This window comes from Halichoerus grypus, chromosome 1 (assembly GCF_964656455.1).
Source record: "Halichoerus grypus chromosome 1, mHalGry1.hap1.1, whole genome shotgun sequence".
Classification (NCBI taxonomy): Eukaryota; Metazoa; Chordata; class Mammalia; order Carnivora; family Phocidae; genus Halichoerus; species Halichoerus grypus.
The window spans coordinates 66,645,434-66,666,606 of NC_135712.1; the positions used below are offsets into that span (position 1 = coordinate 66,645,434).

Genomic DNA, 21,173 nt, shown 5'->3' on the forward strand with positions numbered 1-21,173 from the left:
ACTGCTGCATCTCCCACTGGCTCATTTGCGCATTCATTAGATTGAAATGCTGTGTCCCAGGCCCACTGCAAGTTCCTAGGCATAAAATCATGAAGAGGATGCAGTTGCTATCCTTAAGCAACAAGCTCAGGTCCATCCTGCTCCCAGGTTCTAGGAACGCTTTCCTCCTCATCTCTATCATAGAACACAATAATTTGCTCTTAGTTGAAGGTGTTGCTAATGATCCGCTCCCTGATTCATTCACACTCAGTTGCACAAGCTTTTTAAATTTTTTTTATTGTTATGTTAATCCCCATACATTACATCATTAGTTTTAGATATAGTGTTCCATGATTCATTGTTTGTGCATAACACCCAGTGCTCCATGCAGAACGTGCCCTCCTCAATACCCATCACCAGGCTAACCCATCCTCCCAACCCCCTCCCCTCTAGAACCCTCAGTTTGTTTTTCAGAGTCCATTGTCTCTCATGGTTCTTCTCCCCCTCCGATTTCCCCCCCTTCATTCTTCCCCTCCTGCTACATTCTTCTTCTTCTTTTTTTCTTTCTTAACATATATTGCATTATTTGTTTCAGAGGTACAGATCTGAGATTCAACAGTCTTGCACAATTCACAGCGCTTACCAGAACACATACCCTCCCCAGTGTCCATCACCCAGTCACCCCATCCCTCCCACCCCACCCCCCACTCCAGCAACCCTCAGTTTGTTTCCTGAGATTAAGAATTCCTCATATCAGTGAGGTCATATGATACATGTCTTTCTCTGTTTGACTTATTTCGCTCAGCATAATACCCTCCAGTTCCATCCACGTCGCTGCAAATGGCAAGATCTTATTCCTTTTGATGGCTGCGTAATATTCCATTGTGTATATATACCACATCTTCTTTATCCATTCATCTGTTGATGGACATCTTGGCTCTTTCCACAGTTTGGCTATTGTGGACATTGCTGCTATAAACATCGGGGTGCACGTAGCCTTTCGGGTCCCTACTTTTGTATCTTTGGGGTAAATACCCAGTAGTGCAATTGCTGGATCATATAGTAGCTCTATTTTCAACTTTTTGAGGAACCTCCATACTGTTTTCCAGAGTGGCTGCACCAGCTTGCATTCCCACCAACAGTGTAGGAGGGTGCCCCTTTCTCCGCATCCCCGCCAACATCTGTCATTTCCTGACTTGTTAATTTTAGCCATTCTGACTGGTGTGAGGTGGTATCTCATTGAGGTTTTGATTTGGATTTCCCTGATGCCGAGCGATATTGAACACTTTTTCATGTGTCTGTTGGCCATTTGGATGTCTTCTTTGGAAAAATGTCTGTTCATGTCTTCTGCCCATTTCTTGATTGGATTCTTTGTTCTTTTGGTGTTGAGTTTGATGAGTTCTTTATAGATTTTGGATACTAGCCCTTTATCTGATATGTCATTTGCAAATATCTTCTCCCATTCTGTCGGTTGTCCTTTGGTTTTGTTGACTGTTTCCTTTGCTTTGCAAAAGCTTTTTATCTTGATGAAGTCCCAATAGTTCATTTTTGCCCTTGCTTCCCTTGCCTTTGGCGATGTTTCTAGGAAGAAGTTGCTGCGGCTGAGGTCGAAGAGGTTGCTGCCTGTGTTCTCCTTTAGGATTTTGATGGACTCCTGTCTCACATTGAGGTCTTTCAAGCATTTGGAGTCTATTTTTGTGTGTGGTGTAAGGAAATGGTCCAGTTTCATTCTTCTGCATGTGGCTGTCCAATTTTCCCAACACCATTTGTTGAAGAGACTGTCTTTTTTCCATTGGACATTCTTTCCTGCTTTGTCAAAGATTAGTTGACCATATAGTTGAGGGTCCATTTCTGGGCTCTCTATTCTGTTCCATTGATCTATGTGTCTGTTTTTGTGCCAGTACCATACCGTCTTGATGATGACAGCTTTGTAGTAGAGCTGGAAGTCTGGAATTGTGATGCCGCCAGCTTTGCTTTTCTTTTTCAACATTCCTCTGGCTATGCGGGGTCTTTTGTGGTTCCATACAAATTTTAGGATTATTTGTTCCATTTCTTTGAAGAAAGTGGATGGTATTTTGATGGGGATTGCATTGAATGTGTAGATTACTCTAGGTAGGATTGACATCTTCACAATATTGGTTCTTCCAATCCATGAGCATGGAACGTTTTTCCATTTCTTTGTGTCTTCCTCAATTTCTTTCATGAGTATTTTATAGTTTTCTGAGTACAGATCCTTTGCCCCTTTGGTTAGATTTATTCCTAGGTATCTTATGGTTTTGGGTGCCATTGTAAATGGGATCGATTCCTTAATTTCTCTTTCTTCTGACTTGTTGCTGGTGTATAGGAATGCCACTGACTTCTGTGCATTGATTTTATATCCTGCCACTTTACTGAATTCCTGTATGAGTTCTAGCAGTTTTGGGGTGGAGTCTTTGGGATTTTCCACATAAAGTATCATATCATCTGCAAAGAGTGAGAGTTTGACTTCTTCTTTGCCAATTTGGATGCTTTTGATTTCTTTTTGTTGTCTGATTGCTGTGGCTAGGACTTCCAATACTACGTTGAATAGCAGTGGTGATAGTGGACATCCCTGCCGCATTCCCGACCTTAGGGGGAAAGCTCTCAGTTTTTCCCCATTGAGAATGATATTTGCTGTAGGTTTTTCATAGATGGCTTTTATGATATTGAGGTATGTACCCTCTATCCCTATACTCTGAAGAGTTTTGATCAAGAAAGGATGCTGTACTTTGTCAAATGCTTTTTCTGCATCTATTGAGAGGATCATATGATTCTTGTTCTTTCTTTTGTTAATGTATTGTATCACGTTGATTGATTTGCGGATGTTGAACCAACCTTGCAGCCCAGGGATAAATCCGACTTGGTCGTGGTGAATAATCCTTTTAATGTACTGTTGGATCCTATTGGCTAGTATTTTGGTGAGAATTTTTGCATCCATGTTCATCAGGGATATTGGTCTGTAATTCTCCTTTTTGATGGGGTCTTTGTCTGGTTTTGGGATCAAGGTAATGCTGGCCTCATAAAATGAGTTTGGAAGTTTTCCTTCCATTTCTATTTTTTGGAACAGTTTCAGAAGGATAGGTGTTAATTCTTCTTGAAATGTTTGGTAGAATTCCCCTGGGAAGCCATCCGGCCCTGGGCTTTTGTGTTTTCGGAGATTTTTGATGACTGCTTCTATTTCCTTAGTGGTTATAGGTCTGTTCAGGTTTTCTATTTCTTCCTGGTTCAGTTTTGGTAGTTGATACATCTCTAGGAATGCATCCATTTCTTCCAGGTTATCTAATTTGCTGGCATAGAGTTGCTCATAATATGTTCTTATAATTGTTTGTATTTCTTTGGTGTTGGTTGTGATTTCTCCTCTTTCATTCATGATTTTGTTGATTTGGGTCATTTCTCTTTTCTTTTTGATAAGTCTGGCCAGGGGCTTATCAATCTTGTTAATTCTTTCAAAGAACCAGCTCCTAGTTTCGTTGATCTGTTCTACTGTTCTTTTGGTTTCTATTTCATTGATCTCTGCTCTGATCTTTATTATTTCTCTTCTCCTGCTGGGTTTAGGCTTTATTTGCTGTTCTTTCTCCAGCTCCGTTAGGTGTAGGGTTAGGTTGTGTACTTGAGACCTTTCTTGTTTCTTGAGAAAGGCTTGTATTGCTATATACTTTCCTCTTAGGACTGCCTTTGCTGTATCCCAAAGATTTTGAATAGTTGTGTTTTCATTTTCATTGGTTTCCATGAATTTTTTTAATTCTTCTTTAATTTCCTGGTTGACCCATTCATTCTTCAGTAGGATGCTCTTTAGCCTCCATGTATTTGAGTTCTTTCCGACTTTCCTCTTGTGATTGAGTTCTAGTTTCAAAGCATTGTGGTCTGAAAATAGGCAGGGGATGATCCCAATCTTCTGGTACTGGTTGAGACCTGATTTATGACCTAGGATGTGATCTATTCTGGAGAATGTTCCATGGGCACTAGAGAAGAATGTGTATTCCGTTGCTTTGGGATGGAATGTTCTGAATATGTCTGTGAAGTCCATTTGGTCCAGTGTGTCATTTAAAGTCTTTATTTCCTTGTTGATCTTTTGCTTAGACGATCTGTCCATTTCAGTGAGGGGGGTGTTAAAGTCCCCCACTATTATTGTATTGTTGTCGATGTGTTTCTTTGCTTTTGTTATTAATTGCCTTATATAATTGGCTGCTCCCATGTTAGGGGCATAGATATTTACAACTGTTAGATCTTCTTGTTGGATAGACCCTTTAGGTATGATATAGTGTCCTTCCTCATCTCTTATTACAGTTTTTGGTTTAAAATCTAATTTGTCTGATATAAGGATTGCCACCCCAGCTTTCTTTTGGTGTCCATTAGCATGGTAAATGGTTTTCCACCCCCTCACTTTCAATCTGGGGGTGTCTTTGGGTCTAAAATGAGTCTCTTGCAGACAGCATATCGATGGGTCTTGTTTTTTAATCCAATCTGATAGCCTGTGTCTTTTGATTGGGGCATTTAGCCCATTTACATTCAGGGTAACTATTGAAAGATAGGAATTCAGTGCCATTGTATTGCCTGTAAAGTGACTGTTACTGTATATTGTTTGTGTTCCTTTCTGGTCTATGTTGCTTTTAGGCTCTCTCTTTGCTTAGAGGACCCCTTTCAAGATTTCTTGTAGGGCTGGCTTCGTGTTTGCAAACTCCTTTAGTTTTTGTTTGTCCTGGAAGCTTTTTATCTCTCCTTCAATTTTCAATGACAGCCTAGCTGGATATAGTATTCTTGGCTGCATATTTTTCTCATTTAGTGCTCTGAATATGTCCTGCCAGTCCTTTCTGGCCTGCCAGGTCTCTGTGGATAAGTCTGTTGCCAATCTAATGTTTCTACCATTGTAGGTTACATATCTCTTCTCCTGAGCTGCTTTCAGGATTTTCTCTTTGTCTCTGAGACTTGTAAGTTTTACTATTAGATGTCGGGGTGTTGACCTATTTTTATTGATTTTGAGAGGGGTTCTCTGTGCTTCCTGGATTTTGATGCCTGTTTCCTTCCCCAAATTAGGGAAGTTCTCTGCTATAGTTTGCTCCATTATACCTTCTGCCCCTCTCTCTCTTTCTTCTTCTTCTGGGATCCCAATTATTCTAATGTTGTTTCGTCTTATGGTATCGTTTATCTCTCGAATTCTGCCCTCGTGATCCAGTAGTTGTTTCTCTCTCTTTTTCTCAGCTTCTTTATTTTCCATCATTTGGTCTTCTATCTCACTGATTCTTTCTTCTGCCTCATTTATCCTAGCAGTTAGCGCCCCCATATTTGATTGCACCTCATTGATAGCCTTTTTGATTTCTACTTGGTTAGATTTTAGTTCTTTTACTTCTCCAGAAAGGGTTTCTCTAATAACTTCCATGTTTTTTTCAAGCCCAGCTAGTATCTTTAAAGTGATGATTCTGAACTCTAGATCTGACATCGTACTAATGTCCGTATTGAGTAGGTCCCTGGCAGTCGGTACTACCTCTTGTTCTTTTTGTTGAGGTGATTTTTTCCGTCTTGTCATTTTGTGCAGAGGAGAATAGATTAATGAGAGAACAAAATGCTAGCAGGGTAACAACGTCCCCAGAAAATATACTCTAAACAAATCAGAAAAGACCTGAAGCAGTGGGAAAAGAAAGGGAAAGAGAGAAAAAAGAAAAGGAAAGAAAAAAAGAAAAAAGAAAAAGATAAAGATAAAAACAAACAAAAGCAGAACAAAACAAAACAAAACAAAAACAGAATGTGATCAAATATGATCAGGCTGGTGCATAGATCAGTGCCACACCCTAGATTTTGGGTGTATTTTGGTCTGTTAAAAGAAAGCCCCTCCCAAAATTTTAAAGAAAGAAAAACTTATATATGTACAAAAATAAGGGTTGATATGATGAAGGGATGGAATATGACTGTAAAGATGGAAATTATAAAAAATTTTAAAAAAGGATTTGATAAGTTGTTTGAAAAAAGAAAGAAGAGGATTAAAAAAAAAAGAAAGAAAGAAAAAAGGGAGAGAATGTGATCAGGCAGGGGAGTAGAAAAAAACCATACACTAGAGATTTAGAGTATATTTTGATCTGTTAGAAGAAACTATCTCAAGATTTTAAAGAGAGAACAACTTATATATATATGCCAAAAATACGGGTAACTACTATGAAGGGATAGAATATGACTTTAAAAATGAAAAATAAAAATGTTTTTTTTAAAAAAGGGATTGATAAGATGTTGGTTGAAAAAGGGAAAAAGAAAAATTCAAAAAAAAAGAAAAAAGGAAAAAAGAAAAAAAGACAGTTAAAAAAAATAATTAACTTTGAAAGACTAAAGAATCATGGTAAAAAAGCCATGAATTCTATGTGCAGTATTCCCCTAGCGCTGGAGTTCTGCCGTTCTCATTGATCGGTAAACTTGGTCTTGGCTGGCTGTTCTCGCTGATCTTCTGGGGGAGGGGCCTGTTGCCGTGGTTCCCAAATGTCTTTGCCGGAGGCGGAATTGCCCCGCCCTTGCCCGGTCCAGGCTAAGTAATCTGCTCGGGTTTGCTCTCCGGAGCTTTTGTTCCCTGCAAGCTTTCCGTACAGCTTTGGAGGCGAAGAGTGAAAATGGCGGCCTCCCAGTCTCCGCCCCGGGGGAGCCGAGAACTCGGGGTCCCGCTCCTCAGCGAGCCCCCAGAGAAAAGCACTCAGTCACTCCCGTCTCCCCGGTCTCCGGCCACACTCTGCGCTCACCCGGCCTGTGACCGCGCCTTTCTATCTGGCACCCGACCCCGTGTGGAGTCTCCAAACCCAGCAGATCCCTGCGGTGCGCTCCCGCACCTCTCCTCCCGGGGGAAGAAGGTGAGTCTCCCCAGATCTGCCGCTTGTTGTGTCCCTGCTGGAGGAGCAGTGGCCCGACTGTGCCGCGGATCACGGTTTATAGCAACCCCGAGCTGAGAGCCCGCGCCTCGGCTCCGTCTCTGCAGCCGGCTTCCCTGCTCCGATACCTGGGAGCTCTGCCGCACTCAGGCACCCCCGGTCTTTCTGTGACCCCGAGGGTCCTGAGACCACACTGTCCCGCGAGGGTTCCACCCCCCACTTCGCCACCAGAATGACGTCCCTCAGCGGAGCAGACTTCTAAAAGTTCCAATTTTGCGCTCCGTGGCTCTATCACTTGCCAGAAGCGGCCGATGGAGGCCCCTCCCCCGCCGTCTATCCTTCCGAATAACGCCTCGGATTCACTTCTCCGCACGTCCTACCTTCCAGAAAGTGGTCACTTTTCTGTTCAGAGAGTTGTTGCTATTCTTTTCTTCGATCTCCTGTTGAGTTTGTAGGTGTTCAGAATGGTTTGATCCCTATCCAGCTGAATTCCTGAGAGGAGACGAAATCCAGGTCTCCTACTCCTCCGCCATCTTGCTCCGCCCTCCTCTGCACAAGCTTTTTAAAAGGGCCTGGGAGGGCCCTAATAATGCCATCACATGATTATATGATTTACTAAAGCTTATTTTAACCACTGTGGATTAGGATCACTGTTTCTTCCCACTTTGACTTCTCAGACTTTTCCTGGCACTGAGCATTGGAAAGGCTGCAAGCATTTTTGGAATATAGCTAAGAAGAGTTGAGTTGGGAATATGGTTTCCAAAATTTCAAAATGTATACTTTATTGTGATTTCTTTTTTAATTATATTCACTTTTATATGTAATTTTATATTTTTATTTTATATTCTTTTTCTGAGATGTATAGGTTTCAAACCCTGCAAAACCTAGGCCCACTCCTGACTCTTAATTTCCACATTTTGCAGATGAGAATTCGACGTATTAACGTACAAGGTCACATAGTTAGTAAGCAACATAACTAGGTTCAAACCCAGGCAGCCTGGTCTGCATATTTCAACCATTACATTTTTTTTACATTACATGGTTTTTGTTACCATTACGCTCTTAATTACTATATTCTTAGCTGTCACATTCTTATCTCCCCATTACCCTCTATCTATTAGCTATTACCTTCTATTATCACCCCAGTTTTATAGCTGAGTAAATTGAAGTTTGGAAGTGGTGTGGGCTGAATTGTATTCTCCCTGCCAAATTCATATGTTGAAGCTCTAATTCCCAGTACCTCAGAATGTGACTGTATTTGATGAGAGGGTCTTTCAGGAGGTAATTAAGTTAAAATGAGGTCATTAGCGTGGTCCCATGGCCAGTGTCCTTATTAGTTAGGAGATTAGAACATCCATAGGTAGAGAGAGAAGACCATGTGAAGACACAGGGTAAAGACAGCCATCTACAAGTCTCATAGAGAAGCCTCGGAAGAAACCAATCTTTCCAATACCTTGATAACAGACTTCTAGCCTCCAGAATTGTGAGAAAATAAATTTCTGTTGCTTAAGCCAAGTCATGGCAATTTGTCATGGCATCCCTAGCAAACTAATATAAGAGGGATCAAATGACTTAGCCAAGATCACACAGCTAGTCTGTGGAGAACCAGGACATGAACCCAGGTCTTCTGCACCCAGATCACCTGCTCTGTTCTCTGCGCTGCCAATGCCCTTCAGTTAAAGACCAGCGGGAACACACACTATGAGGAACTATGCAGCATCTCACCAAGAGGTCACTAAGGACTTATTAATGGATTTGAGCTTGTGTTGGGTAGCTTTGTGGCAGTCTCAACTACGTGGGTTTTTGTTCTGGATTGGATACTTTGAGGAAGACGGCATAGTTCTATGATTGGATATCTTACCTGGAAGGAGAGAAGATTATGGCTGAAGTTGTAATTATTAATGAAACAGCACTTGCTCCTATTAGTCAAGATGGGGAATGTTTGGCCATTTTTGTGGTTTGGATAGTGTTCATATTCTTGCCTGTGGTCAGACATGATTATTCATTCAGTGGTTGTGTTTGGCTAAATTCATCACAGCCACAGAGTGGTTCCATGGGATGACGTTCTATGAAATTGTTTATGTTCAGCCAGAGAACATGAAGACACAGCTCTGAGTACCAGATCCGTTTCTGGCTGTCGGGCTGCTTGCTTCTTTCTCAGCACCAAAAACCGCATTTGCCAGATCTCATCACTTGACTAACACCAGCTCAAGCTTCTTCTGGTCACTTAAAAAAATTATTCTTTTTCAGGCAATGCTGGAAAAAACCCAACCACAGTCGCTGATGACATGATCAGTGCTATTACAGACTTTGCACAGAAACATCCCACCCCATCGTTACAAAAAGTGAAAGTTGTCATCTTTCTATCTGAATTGCTAAATGTATTCTATGACAACATGAAAAAGAGAGAAAATTCCACATCTCCTGTCCTTCAGTCCACATGCTTTGAGACTGCATGTAAGATGATCTTCTTTAGAGAATCATGTGGTTATCTCTCCTATCACTTAGCAGATGTGTCGATATTAATGCTTATTGTTTCATCAGTTTTAGGATTCTACAGACGGCCTCCTATAATATATGGGAAAAATACAAGAACTATGGAACGCCGCCTCCTGACTGCTGATTATTCTTCTGTGGGGCAAAATAGCTCCTGGAAAACAGGAATTGCAAAGGAACAGAAAGAGAATAGAAGTAAGGAAGCAGAAAGAGGGGGATAGGCTTTGAACATCCTAGCCAGTTATCTCATTATTGACTTAATGGGTTAGTACTGACCCTCAGTGCTCCTTGTAGCTGTGAACTGGCTGACCAATACTGGTTTATGGATTATCCACTGCTAGAGAAGTTAGCCTGGGAATAGAAGCAGATGGAAGAAGGGAGTGGTCAGGGTCATTTGGTTGTACTACTTCATGAGCAGGCAGATTCCCAGTTGCTTCTCTGTAAGGTATGTGTTTATGCATTATGTTTAAGTATCTGTATTGACCTGCTCCTCTTTCCCCCATTTTGAGGCTTCTGTACTGCTGTGAAAATAGTTAGAAAAGCAGCCTCCTCTCGCAATCACGGTTTTTGCCCATTTTAAGCACTCACTCATAGAGCACTGTGAGTTTTACTAGTGATGAAGTGTACCTGTCATCAGCAGCCTCCCTGAACTGGAAATGGTTGCCTGACGCTGCCGGTAGGAATTGCAGTTCTCTCTACACTTACGTCTTCACAACAATTCTTTTCAATGTGCCTTCACACACAGCACATGTTAAGGGCTACATATACACACAGTAAATAAAAATGAAAATAATAGTTGGATCTGTTAATGCTCTTGCAACAGCAAGTAATAGAAAATCCAATTTAAGCTGGCTTATGGAAAAAATGAAATTAATTGACTCACTGGACTATAAAGCCCAGGCATAGCTGGCTTCAAGTCCAGTTTGATCCAGGTGCTCATATTATATAATCTAGACCCTGACTTTCTTCAACTCTCAGTCTCTTCTCAGCTGTGTTTTCTTTATCCTCAGGTTTCACATGGTGAAAGATGACTGCTAACAGTTTCAGGACCATATCCCTACATGGTCAGATCCAATAGGAAAGGGTATATCCAGGGGTAATATATTCTCATCATCAAGAACATGATGCCTGGGAACAGAGGTGTTCACATAGGGCTGAAATTCCTTCTGACACAATCGGCTTAGGTCATCGTTGCAGCTAGGGAACTGGAATTATACTAATCAGCCAATCCAGAGTCACATGCTCTATCCTTGAACTGAAGGGGATCACTCTGAAGCAACGGGGAAGAGTTGTTCACCAAAGGAAATTCAGGATGCTTTTACCAGAAGAGGGGGAAAAGGCTGCTGGACAGTTAAAAATAATATATACCTACTAGAGGGGCACCTGGGTGGTTCAGTTAGTTAAGTGTCTGCCTTCATCTCAGGTCATGATATGGGGGTCCTGGGATTGTGCCCCCCATTGGGCTCCCTGCTCAGCAGGGAGTCTGCTTCTCCCTCTCCTTTTGCCCCCTCCCCCTGCTCCTGCTCTCTTTCTCTCTCTCAAATCAATAAGTAAAATTAAAAAAAAATACATACCTACTAGAGTATCTAGGGATATATAAAACACATACCTATGTATAAAAATACATACCTAGTAGAGTATCTAGGGATATATAAATTAATATTTTCCCCCTTTGGTTTTTGCAGAGGAAAATTTATATTTAAATATAAGAGTAAGTCCTTATAAGTGAAAAATTAACTGAAACTGGTTCATCCACTCCCTGCTTACACCAAGAATTCAAAATGACTTATGAAATTTAAAAAATAGACAGAGGCACCTGGGTGGCTCAGTCAGTTAAGCATCCGACTCTTGATTTTGGCTCAGGTCATGATCTCAGGGTCGAGATGGAGCCTCAGGTTGGGCTCAGCACTGGGCGTGGAACCCGCTTAAGATTCTCTCTCTCTGCCCCCCTCCCCCATTTCTCTCTCTTAAAAAAAAAAAAAAAGACAGGAAAGTTAAAGAGACAAGCAAAAAAGATAACTAAACAGAGCAGACCAGTGACCCAATGGCACTTGGGGCAAAAACAAACAACAACAAAACTACCTTACATAATCTTTGTTGTTAGATGAGAGGAATAATGCAGATAAAATGTCAGACGAAAGGAAGTTTGTTGGCAGAGATAAACTTGGATTTTAGTAAGAATTTATCGTGTGGACTTCTTTAAGAGAGAACTTACAGAGAACAACTTGGAGTTTCATTTGAGCAAATGCTTTTCCAAAGCATGTTAAAGCTATTCATTGATTCAGAGCGCTTTTACTGAGCACGTATTGAATATCAGGCCCTAGAGACACAGACCTGGGAGTTGTGTAAGTAGGTGGGAGTTGAAGCCATTGAGCGTGGATCCAGTTATCCGTGGAGACTATGAAGGTAGAGAGAGTGAAGGCTGAAGGCAGAGCCAGGATTCTTGGTATGTCACCCCACCTCTACCTGTGGAGAGGAAACTGAGGCAGGATGCACAAGGAGAGGTGCAGGAGGGTATTTATCCCAACCATCAGGAATGGGAAAGTAGAGTGACCTTTATCTTTTAAAAGAGATTTATAGGAAAAGCACTCAGGAAGGTGCCTGGTATGTGGTAAACACTTGAAGAAAGGTAGCCATCCTGTTACCTCCCATGAAGCACTGGGCTGCGAGTCACTAGAACACAATTCTTTTCCTTCCTTGGATGGTGGCCTTCCATATAACGTTGAATGTGCGAATACTCAGCCTTCCTGGGACTCAGTTTTCTCATCTCTAAATTGTCCATCTAGGGTCACCTTTGGTCACAGGCAGAATAAGTAGCACAGTTTGGGGTGGTTTAAGGGTGTGATTGAAGTTATTCCTTTCAAGAAAATACCCTTGTCTCTAAACTTTACTCTCCCTTTATTTTTTTTTAAAGATTTATTCACTTTATTTTAGAGAGGGAGAGAGGGAGAGAAAGAAAGAGTTTGAATGAGCGGTGGGGAGGGGCAGAAGGAGAGGGAGAGAGAGAATTTCAAGCAGACTCTGCACTGAACACAGAGCCTGCCACGGGCCTCTATCCCACGACCCTGAAATCATGACCTGAGCCGAAATCAAGACGCCCAACTGACTGAGCTACCCAGGTGCCCCTTACTCCCTCTTTAAATATGAATACCTCTGGGATGTAGAAAAGATCAAGTTTAGTTGTTTTTTAGGAATAATAACTATGTTTATAAAGGATTCCCTAAAAGTGCTTTTACACCCTTTATTATATTTTAAACTTGAAACAATCCCATGAGGTGATAAATAGAGCAGATTTTATCAGTTCCATTTTATAAAAGAGAAAAGGAAAATTCACTCAGAAGTGGTATTACTTATTCCATGCGTTTTGGCTGGTCACAGGTTGAGGCTGATCAGGTCTTCTCATTCCAAGCACTGGTATTTTCTGCTCTGCAACCTCATGACATGAAAGGAAGAGAGAGCCCAAAGAAAAACTTTACTTACTTCTCAGGCTTGCCTGCTGTATTCAGAGAAAAGAAAGTAGCAGGTTCAAGAAGACTCTAAGACCTAGGACTCAACATGATTAGGCCAAAAGCTCTGGAGGGAGTGGACGGTGGAAAAAAGGAAAGAATTTAATTTGCACAAACTACACGTCCTGCTGTGGGAAACTTCTCCAGAAAAAACTCTTTTACAGTGGAATTTGAAGAGAGCTTCCGTATTAAGGTTTGATGCTTCCCTTTGTGAACAGAACTTCGTTCCCTGGATGGACTTCCTAAACAGGAAGAATGCCTGCTCGCTCTCCTAGGCCTGTATATCTTGCATTAAAAATGAGTGAATTCTGGCTTTGTAAGGAGAAATCCTTTGGCCTTTACCTGTGGTGCTTTGCCATTTTCTGGCATTTCCTTCTCTAATACAGTCTGTCCCTATTTCTACTAGTCATGCTGTCTCAGCAACTTGATGTGTAGCCTCAATGTGTTAGAAGGTTCTGGAAGCCACTGGAAAGCAAAGGAAAATTTTGAGCATCATCACCTTATATGAAAGTATTCACTTAGTATTTCTGCTGTTTTCTTTATTATGGGGCTTTCTCTACTTAAAAAGTAGAAGATAAGGGCGCCTGGGTGGCTCAGTTGGTTAAGCGACTGCCTTCGGCTCAGGTCATGATCCTGGAGTCCCTGGATCGAGTCCCACATCGGGCTCCCTGCCGAGCAGGGAGCCTGCTTCTCCCTCTGACCCTCCCCCCTCTCATGTGCTCTCTCTCTCTCTCTCTCTCATTCTCTCTGTCTCAAATAAATAAATAAAATCTAAAAAAAAAAAAAAAAAAAGTAGAAGATAAGGTACAGAAAAATGTGCTTTAAATATCTTTAGCAAGGTAATCATGTTTCAGAAGAAAATAATGCACACTAAATAAAACTGATAAACATGAAAACATCAATAAATCAGCTTTCACTTTTACACATTAGGTTTTTTAAATTTTTTTTTAAAGTAGGCTCCACGCCCAGTGTGGAGCCCAATGTGGGGCTTGAACTCACAACCCGGAGACAGACCTGAACTGAAATCAAGAGTCGGATTCTCAACCAACTGAGCCACCCAGGCGCCCCTACACATCAGTTTCTTATGGAGTTAATTCCATAGAGCTTTCTGGGGAAATTACAATTTCAAGCTATAGTGAACCAAGTATACCTAAATATTTTAGCTAGGCCATTAATTAATATATGTCATATATGTCAGAACCATTCATTTCATCTGTAGATGATAAAAGAAGCAACTGTGAAATGTGTAGCTTTTGGGGGTTTTTTGTTTGTTTGTTTGTTTCAAAGACCAGGATTAGATGAATGTGAAATAAAAGCATAGGAAGTGCCCTGATTTTCAGAGATCCCTGGAAATGGATATTGTGTTTTCACCAAATGCTGACTTTCCAGGTAATCTTCCTGAACACTGGACTGACATGAATAAGCAGCTGTCCTGTGTGATCAAGCTATACCCCGGACAGTCGGAATATGACACCATAAAGGACAAGTTCTCTGAGACTTGTCTTTCCTACAAAATAGAGAAGGTAATATTGTGTTAAAAAATCACTTCTTTTAACTATCAAAGAACTAACTAACATGAAAGTTTAACAAGGAACTAACATAACACTCTTCCTTCCTTTATACCTTACTATATTTAATTAGACTTACTCAAGCTCCATAGACTTCAAATATCATGGTTCATTCATTAGCAGTAATGAAGGAGATTCCCAAAAGTGACATATATATATGTTTGGATACTTTCACTTACAATTTAAAAACAAACCCATTCAAACTGATTAAACAAGAAGAAATGTATCAGAAATTAATGGAAAGTCCAGAAGTAGGATGGTCTTTGGAACAGTTAGGTTCAGTTTCTCTGGCTTTGCCATCCACAGGGTCAGCTTCATCTGAAGGCTGGACTCCCTTCATAATTGTAGGATAGCTGTGGATGGCAATCAGGGGGTCTCTGCTTCCTCCATTCACATCCCATGGAAGGGACACAACCATTGGATAAGAGTCCCAGGCTTTGTGTTGAGCGGACCACTCCAACCAATCTATGTCAGGAGAGTGCTACGTATGCTGATTGGCTTGGACTTGGGCTATCAAATGCCATCATTGTGTGATCCTATCATGAGATTACCCTGATTGGTCAAACCCAATTAGGCTCTACCTGAGAACTCTAAGTGAGTCCAACTCCACCCAGACCAGCAGTTGCTGTACAATGTGGATGAAGTGGAATGGATATTCAGGGATTCCCACAATGTCCACCATGCTGCATAAAAATTCTAGCCAGCAAAGTACAGGAGTTTATTAGAAGGTCATTATCGTACCATGGATATCAGAGCAGGGTGTGACATCCTAGTCATTTAAAAATCTAGCTGCTACTTCCATAAAACTGTGTGCTTCATCACATTATAGCACTCAAGAAATTGTGTTTTCATGAGCTTTCACATGCCTGACTCGCCCACTAGACAGTGGGCTTCTGAAAGTAGGAGTTGCTTTCCTAGTACCCAGTCCGATGCCTAGCATATCATGGGACACAATACCCACTGAGTGAACTTACTTCCTGAGAAAGAAAGAGAATCAAAAGAGAGAGACTCCTGTAGAAAGGACAGAATTCAAAGGAGGAGATGCTTCATTGATGTTAAAAGCTGTTGAGAGGATAAGAACCTGGTTCAATTTTGTTTACCCAGTATCTGCAGCTTTCTTGGCTCTTAAAGGCCTTTTATTTTACCCATTTTGAAACACCTCAATTTTGGATTAATTCCATAATATATTTTCTCTCCTGCTGCGCCTAGATAAAACCATTTTTAATTCATGGTCCCCAACCTCTGCTGGACTCTCCAGGTGCTTGGAATCCTTTATTGCTTCCTCCAGTCAACTCCCTCATGCATTCCCTATTGCAAAATTTCAACACTCTGCTTGAGGTCTTCATCTCTCTCAAAACAACTTTCCCTCCTGCCTTTATTACTTGGCTTCTCCTCAACATCTGCTACAGGTAACCACTCCATTCTTATTTATGTATTTATTTTTAATTATTTACTGAAATTGAGGTATAATTGACAAATATTAGTTTCAGGTATGTAACATGATTTGATATTTGTATATATTGCAAATTGATCACCACAATAAGTCTAGTTAACATCCATCAACATACATAGTTACAAGAAAATTTTTTTCTTGTGATGAGGACTTTTCAGATCTACTCTCTTAGCAACTTTCAAATATGCAATTTGGTATTATTAACATAGTCACCATCCTGTGTATTACATCCCCGTGACCTATTTCTTTTATAATTGGAAATTTGTACTTTTTGGCCCCCTCTCTCATGTTGTCTACACCCCACCCCTGCCTCTGGCAACCATCAATCTATTTTCTGTATCCATGAGCCTAGGTTTATTTTTTGTGGGTTTTGTTTGTTTGTTTTTGATCCTACATATAAGTGAAACCATATGGTATTTGTCTTTCTCTGTCTGACTTATTTCACTTAGCATAATGCCCTCAAGGTCCATGGCAAGATGTTATGCTTTTTAATGGCTGGCTAGTATTTTATTATGTGTATGTGCATGTGTATATATATATATATATACCACATATTCATTATCCATTCATCTATCAATGGACACTTGGGTTGCTTCCATGTCTTGGCTATTGTGAATAACGCTGCAGTGAATATGGGGGTGCACTCAATTCTTCTTGGACTCTCTTCTTTTATTTCTAGGACATCAGCCTTTCAGATTTCTTCCTCTCTTCCTAGACCTAGATTATATGGATCCCTTTCTTATGCTGTCAATCTCCATGTGTGCTCTCCTAATCCATCCCTTATCACTCTGAGAGGGAGAGATTTTTTTACTTGTCTTCCTCCCTAACTAGACTGAAAGTTTCTTGAGGGCAGAGATCCAACACAGTGCTTGATTCATAGTAGATGTTCAGTAGGTGATTACTGAATGTATGTTAAATTCATTTTCTAGAAGGAAGGAGAACCAGTAGAGAATGATATTTTGAAACAAAGTTAAAGGAGGACAAAATTTCAAGGAGGGGATGATTCATGGTTTGAAATGCTATTGAGGGTCTAGAAAGAAATAGTCATTAGATTAGGCAGTTATGAGGTGATTTATGACCATAATTAGAGCAATGCAGAAGAACTGTATTAGAAGAAGTCAATGGAATGGGTTTAGAGATCAGAAGAAGTTAAGGAAATAATTACTGAATGATTACAAATTTTTGAGTAAGAATTTGTTTTATTTTTTAAATTCATTTTTATTTATTTTATTATTATTATTATCATTATTATTATTATTATTATTATTTTAAGTAGGCTCCATGCCCAGCATGGAGCCCAACACTGGGCTTGAACTAAAACTGTGAGATTGAGACCTGAGCGGAGATCAAGATTCGGTGGCTATCTGACTCTTGGTTTTGGCTCAGGTTGTGGTCTCATGGTCGTGAGATCGAGCCTTGCCTCTGGCTCCATGCTCAGCATGGAATCTGCTTGAGATTCTCTCTCCCTCTCCCTCTGCCCTTCCTGCTCATGCTCTCTGTCTCTCTCTCTCTCTCAAATAAATAAATAAATCTTAAAAAAAAAAGAGTCGGCGCTTAACTGACTGAACCACCCAGGTACTCCTTATTTACTTACTTTTTTTAGAGAGGGGGAGAGAGAGAGAGAAACAGAAAGAGAGAGAGAAGGGGGTTAGGAGCAGAGGGAGAGGGAGAGAAAGAAACTTAAGTAGGCTCCGCGCCCAATGTGGAGCCCGAAATGGGGCTGGATCTCACAAACCTGAGATCATGACCATGGCCAAAATCAAGAGTTGGATGCTTAACCCACTGAGCCATGCAGGTGCCCCTTGAGTAAGATTTGAATGCGAGTGAATCTCCAGGAATTCCAGGGAATATATATAGGTAAACATTTTTATATAAATTATAAGTTCTGTTATATAAAATAGGTTATAATAAGCACAATCACAAAGTATAGATACTCTTAACCTAGCATTTTTCTAAAGGCAGAAAGCTACCTACTCTCTGAATTTGTTGTTTATTTGCATTTTCTTTTCCTTTTCCTTCTTCCTCTCCTCCAGTCCTCGTCCTTCTCTTTCAAACTGCTATTTTAAAATCCACAACAGGGGCGCCTGGGTGGCTCAGTCATTAAGCGTCTGCCATTGGCTTAAGTCATGATCCCAGTGTCCTGGGATCAAGCCCCGCATGGGGATCCCTGTTCTGCGGGAAGCCTGCTTCTCCCTCTCCCACTCCCCCTGCTTGTGTTCTCTCTCTGTCAAATAAATAAAATCTTTAAAAAAAAATAAAATAAAAATAAAATAAAATCCACAACAAACAGAGTATACTGAGCTCTAAAGTCATTTTCAAAATGTTTTGCTTTTTGTCATTTGCAGATTGAGAAGATACAGAATATATGCCTCTGGCAGAGCTACCAGATAAAGAAAAAGCACATGGACTTGAAGAATGGCCATACAGATAATGAGAGAGTCCTGTTCCATGGGACAGATGCAGACTCGGTGCCATATGTCAATCAGCATGGCTTTAATCGCAGTTATGCTGGGAAGAATGGTAAGGAAGCAGGTAATCTGGCTGACCAGAATGAGGTGAATGATAACTCTAGTGTTGACTATTCACACCCAAGCAGTGCAGGACCACAGATGGCAGCCATCTTGTCATTATCAGGATAGAGCTCTTGGTGTTTCACCCAAAAGGAGGCTGGCAACCTTCTGAGGATAGATGGAGTGAATTTTAGAAATGATGAAAAGTGGCTTGGGTGGGCAAGAATGGCCTTAAAAAATGTTGTGTCAGGTTTGGACATGGTTCTACATACTGGGATAATTTTATGTTTTTTAGGAAGGCTTTTGTCTTTCTCTTTACAGGTGCAGCCTATGGAAAAGGAACCTATTTTGCTGTTGATGCCAGCTATTCTGCTAATGATACATATTCCAGACCAGATGGCAATGGGAGAAAGCATATTTATGTTGTACGAGTACTTACAGGAGTCTACACACGTGGACATGCAGGATTAGTTACCCCTCCATCAAAGAACCCTCACAATCCCACGGATCTGTTTGACTCTGTCACAGATGATACACAATATCCAAAGCTATTTGTGGTATTCTCTGATAATCAAGCTTACCCAGAATATCTCATAACTTTTAGGTGCTAAAAAATAGGTTGTTTCTTTCTTTCTTTCTTTTTTTTTTCATCTCAAAGAGATGATTTAGTCATCTATTTATAAGAACAATTTATAGGGTTTTTGTCTTTGCCTTTGGCTTGTTTATGTAGATAAAAATCTCTCTGTTAGGTGCTAAAATGCCAAAAACAGCCTTTTAAAAATGCTCTATTGCAAAAAAAAAAAAAAAATGCTCTATTGCAATTTGTAGCATACCTCTTTTCTGAGCATATTGATGAGTGGGAGCTAAGAAATGTGGATGACATAATTATAGCTACAACTATTTACAGACACCAAATGTGTAGGAGAACAAAGAGCACATTACTTTTGTCTAGCAGAAGAAATAAGATGAATCACTTTAAAACCAAGATGTCATTGTTCTTATAGAACATGTTAAGACATCAAACTGTGTTGGGCTCAACTGTACTATTAAATGAATAGGCTGCTAATGTGCATCTGTAACAGCTGAGAATTTTGCCTCCTGAAGGAATACTTAGTAGCCAGAGCTCAGCTAGAATGATTGAATCAAATCTGTTATGGAATAAATCAGGTAAAAATGTGTTGTACCACTGTCTAATTCTACATAACAAATTACTACAAAATTTAGTGGCTTTGTGGGTAAGGAATTCAGGCACGGCTTAGCTGGGTCATTCTGACTTAGGGTCTCTCCTGATCTGGAGTAAAGATGTCGGCAGGGGATTCAGTCTTCTGAAGGCTTGACTGGGGCTGGAAGATCTGCTTCCAAGGTAAATCACTCAGTTAGAAAGTTTTTGCTGGCTGGCAGGAGTCCTCAGTTTCTCTCCCCATGGTCCTCTCTAGGCTGCTTGCTCATGACATGGTACTCCACAGTCAGCAATTCGGGAGAGAGGAGGAGAAGCCATGATGTCTTTTATGACCTAGCCTCTGAAATCATACTCCATCTTTTCCACAGTATCCTGTTGGTTCCACAGATCAGCTCATTCAGTGTAAATGGGAATTACATAAGGGCCTGGACACCAGTAGACAGTGATCGTTGGGGACCATCTTAGAGGCTGTATAAATGAGTGAATGACTGATATATTAATAAAATGTGAGCAGTGAAAAGGACTCTAGAGGTCATCTGAGCCCACTGTCCCCTCATCTTTCTCCCCCCTCCCCACTCCCAGGGCTTAAAGCCCTCAAGCCTCTGCTTGACCACTTCTAACACTCTACATCTTAAGGATCACTTACTCCATCGGGAGACAACTTGAACTATTGGAAAACTCTTGCTTACACTGAGTTGAAATCTGTTCTTCTATGTCTATTGCCTGCCGATCACTGTCCCATGTTCTGGAGGACATAGAGCATCTCCTTCCTTTCACAGATGTGGTGGCCCTTCAGATTCGTCTCTTCCCTCTATTATACTAGAGTTAGGTAAATTCTTGAAATACTTAGCAGCTTATCCTGAAGCATCACTTATCAAGAGTTGAAGTCATTTAAGAAGTGTTTACATAATCATAAATAAGCACATGCACATTAAAAGGAGTACAGGGAAGCTTAAAGAAAATAACTCCCTTCACCAAACTGTGTATCACTCATAACTGCAACATTCACAGGAAACCACTGCCAACATTTTTATGTCCTCCCTTCTCCTTTCTTCTACATCCACCTTCAACAAAGGCAAAGTCACACTTTATTCTATTACTTAATTATGCAATATTGTATCTACCTTTTTTCATTTAACATTATAAGTGTTACCCTCATGTTATTAATTTTTTCTGTAAACATCATCATAATGGCCAAGTTATTCCACTATATATTTTCCTTTTATGTATATATAACTAACTATAAAGTTTTTAAAATGTCATCATCTTTTCTTATAGTTTAATAATCTAATTTCATTTTGCAATATATCTGTATCATTTCCCCCATGTCATTAAATATTTTACCTATCATTTTGATGGTTGCATAGTATTTCGTTGTATGTCTCCACATAAATGTCATGTCAAAGTAGGGTGCCCTATATTTCTAAATAAATATATGGTTGGATTATGAGATGCAAAGAGCATAATCTACCTTCAGTGAGACAGCACGTCCTGAACTTCTTGAGGGAAACAGAGTCCTAGAGAGCAAAGCAAGGTTAAATAATGCTCTATTAGTGCATGGGCCTTGGCTCCCAACCCCAGTGTAGAATTCTAGTGAGCCAGGTTGGAACATAGAAGGACC

General features: G+C 40.5%; 1 protein-coding gene across 3 annotated transcripts in view; it reads left to right on the top strand.

The window, feature by feature from the left end:
• The window catches only part of PARP15 (poly(ADP-ribose) polymerase family member 15), a 56,416-nt gene extending 35,514 nt beyond the window's left edge, over window positions 1-20,902 (top strand). For all 3 annotated transcript variants that reach the window (XM_078066662.1, XM_078066669.1, XM_078066673.1), the window contains 5 exons: window positions 9,090-9,296; window positions 9,384-9,530; window positions 14,231-14,364; window positions 18,208-18,382; window positions 18,694-20,902. In XM_078066662.1, coding sequence (XP_077922788.1) covers window positions 9,090-9,296; window positions 9,384-9,530; window positions 14,231-14,364; window positions 18,208-18,382; window positions 18,694-18,983 — 953 coding nt within the window. In that variant the 3' untranslated portion in view covers window positions 18,984-20,902. The remainder of the gene's footprint in view (window positions 1-9,089; window positions 9,297-9,383; window positions 9,531-14,230; window positions 14,365-18,207; window positions 18,383-18,693) is intronic.
• The last annotated feature ends 271 nt before the right edge of the window (window positions 20,903-21,173 follow it).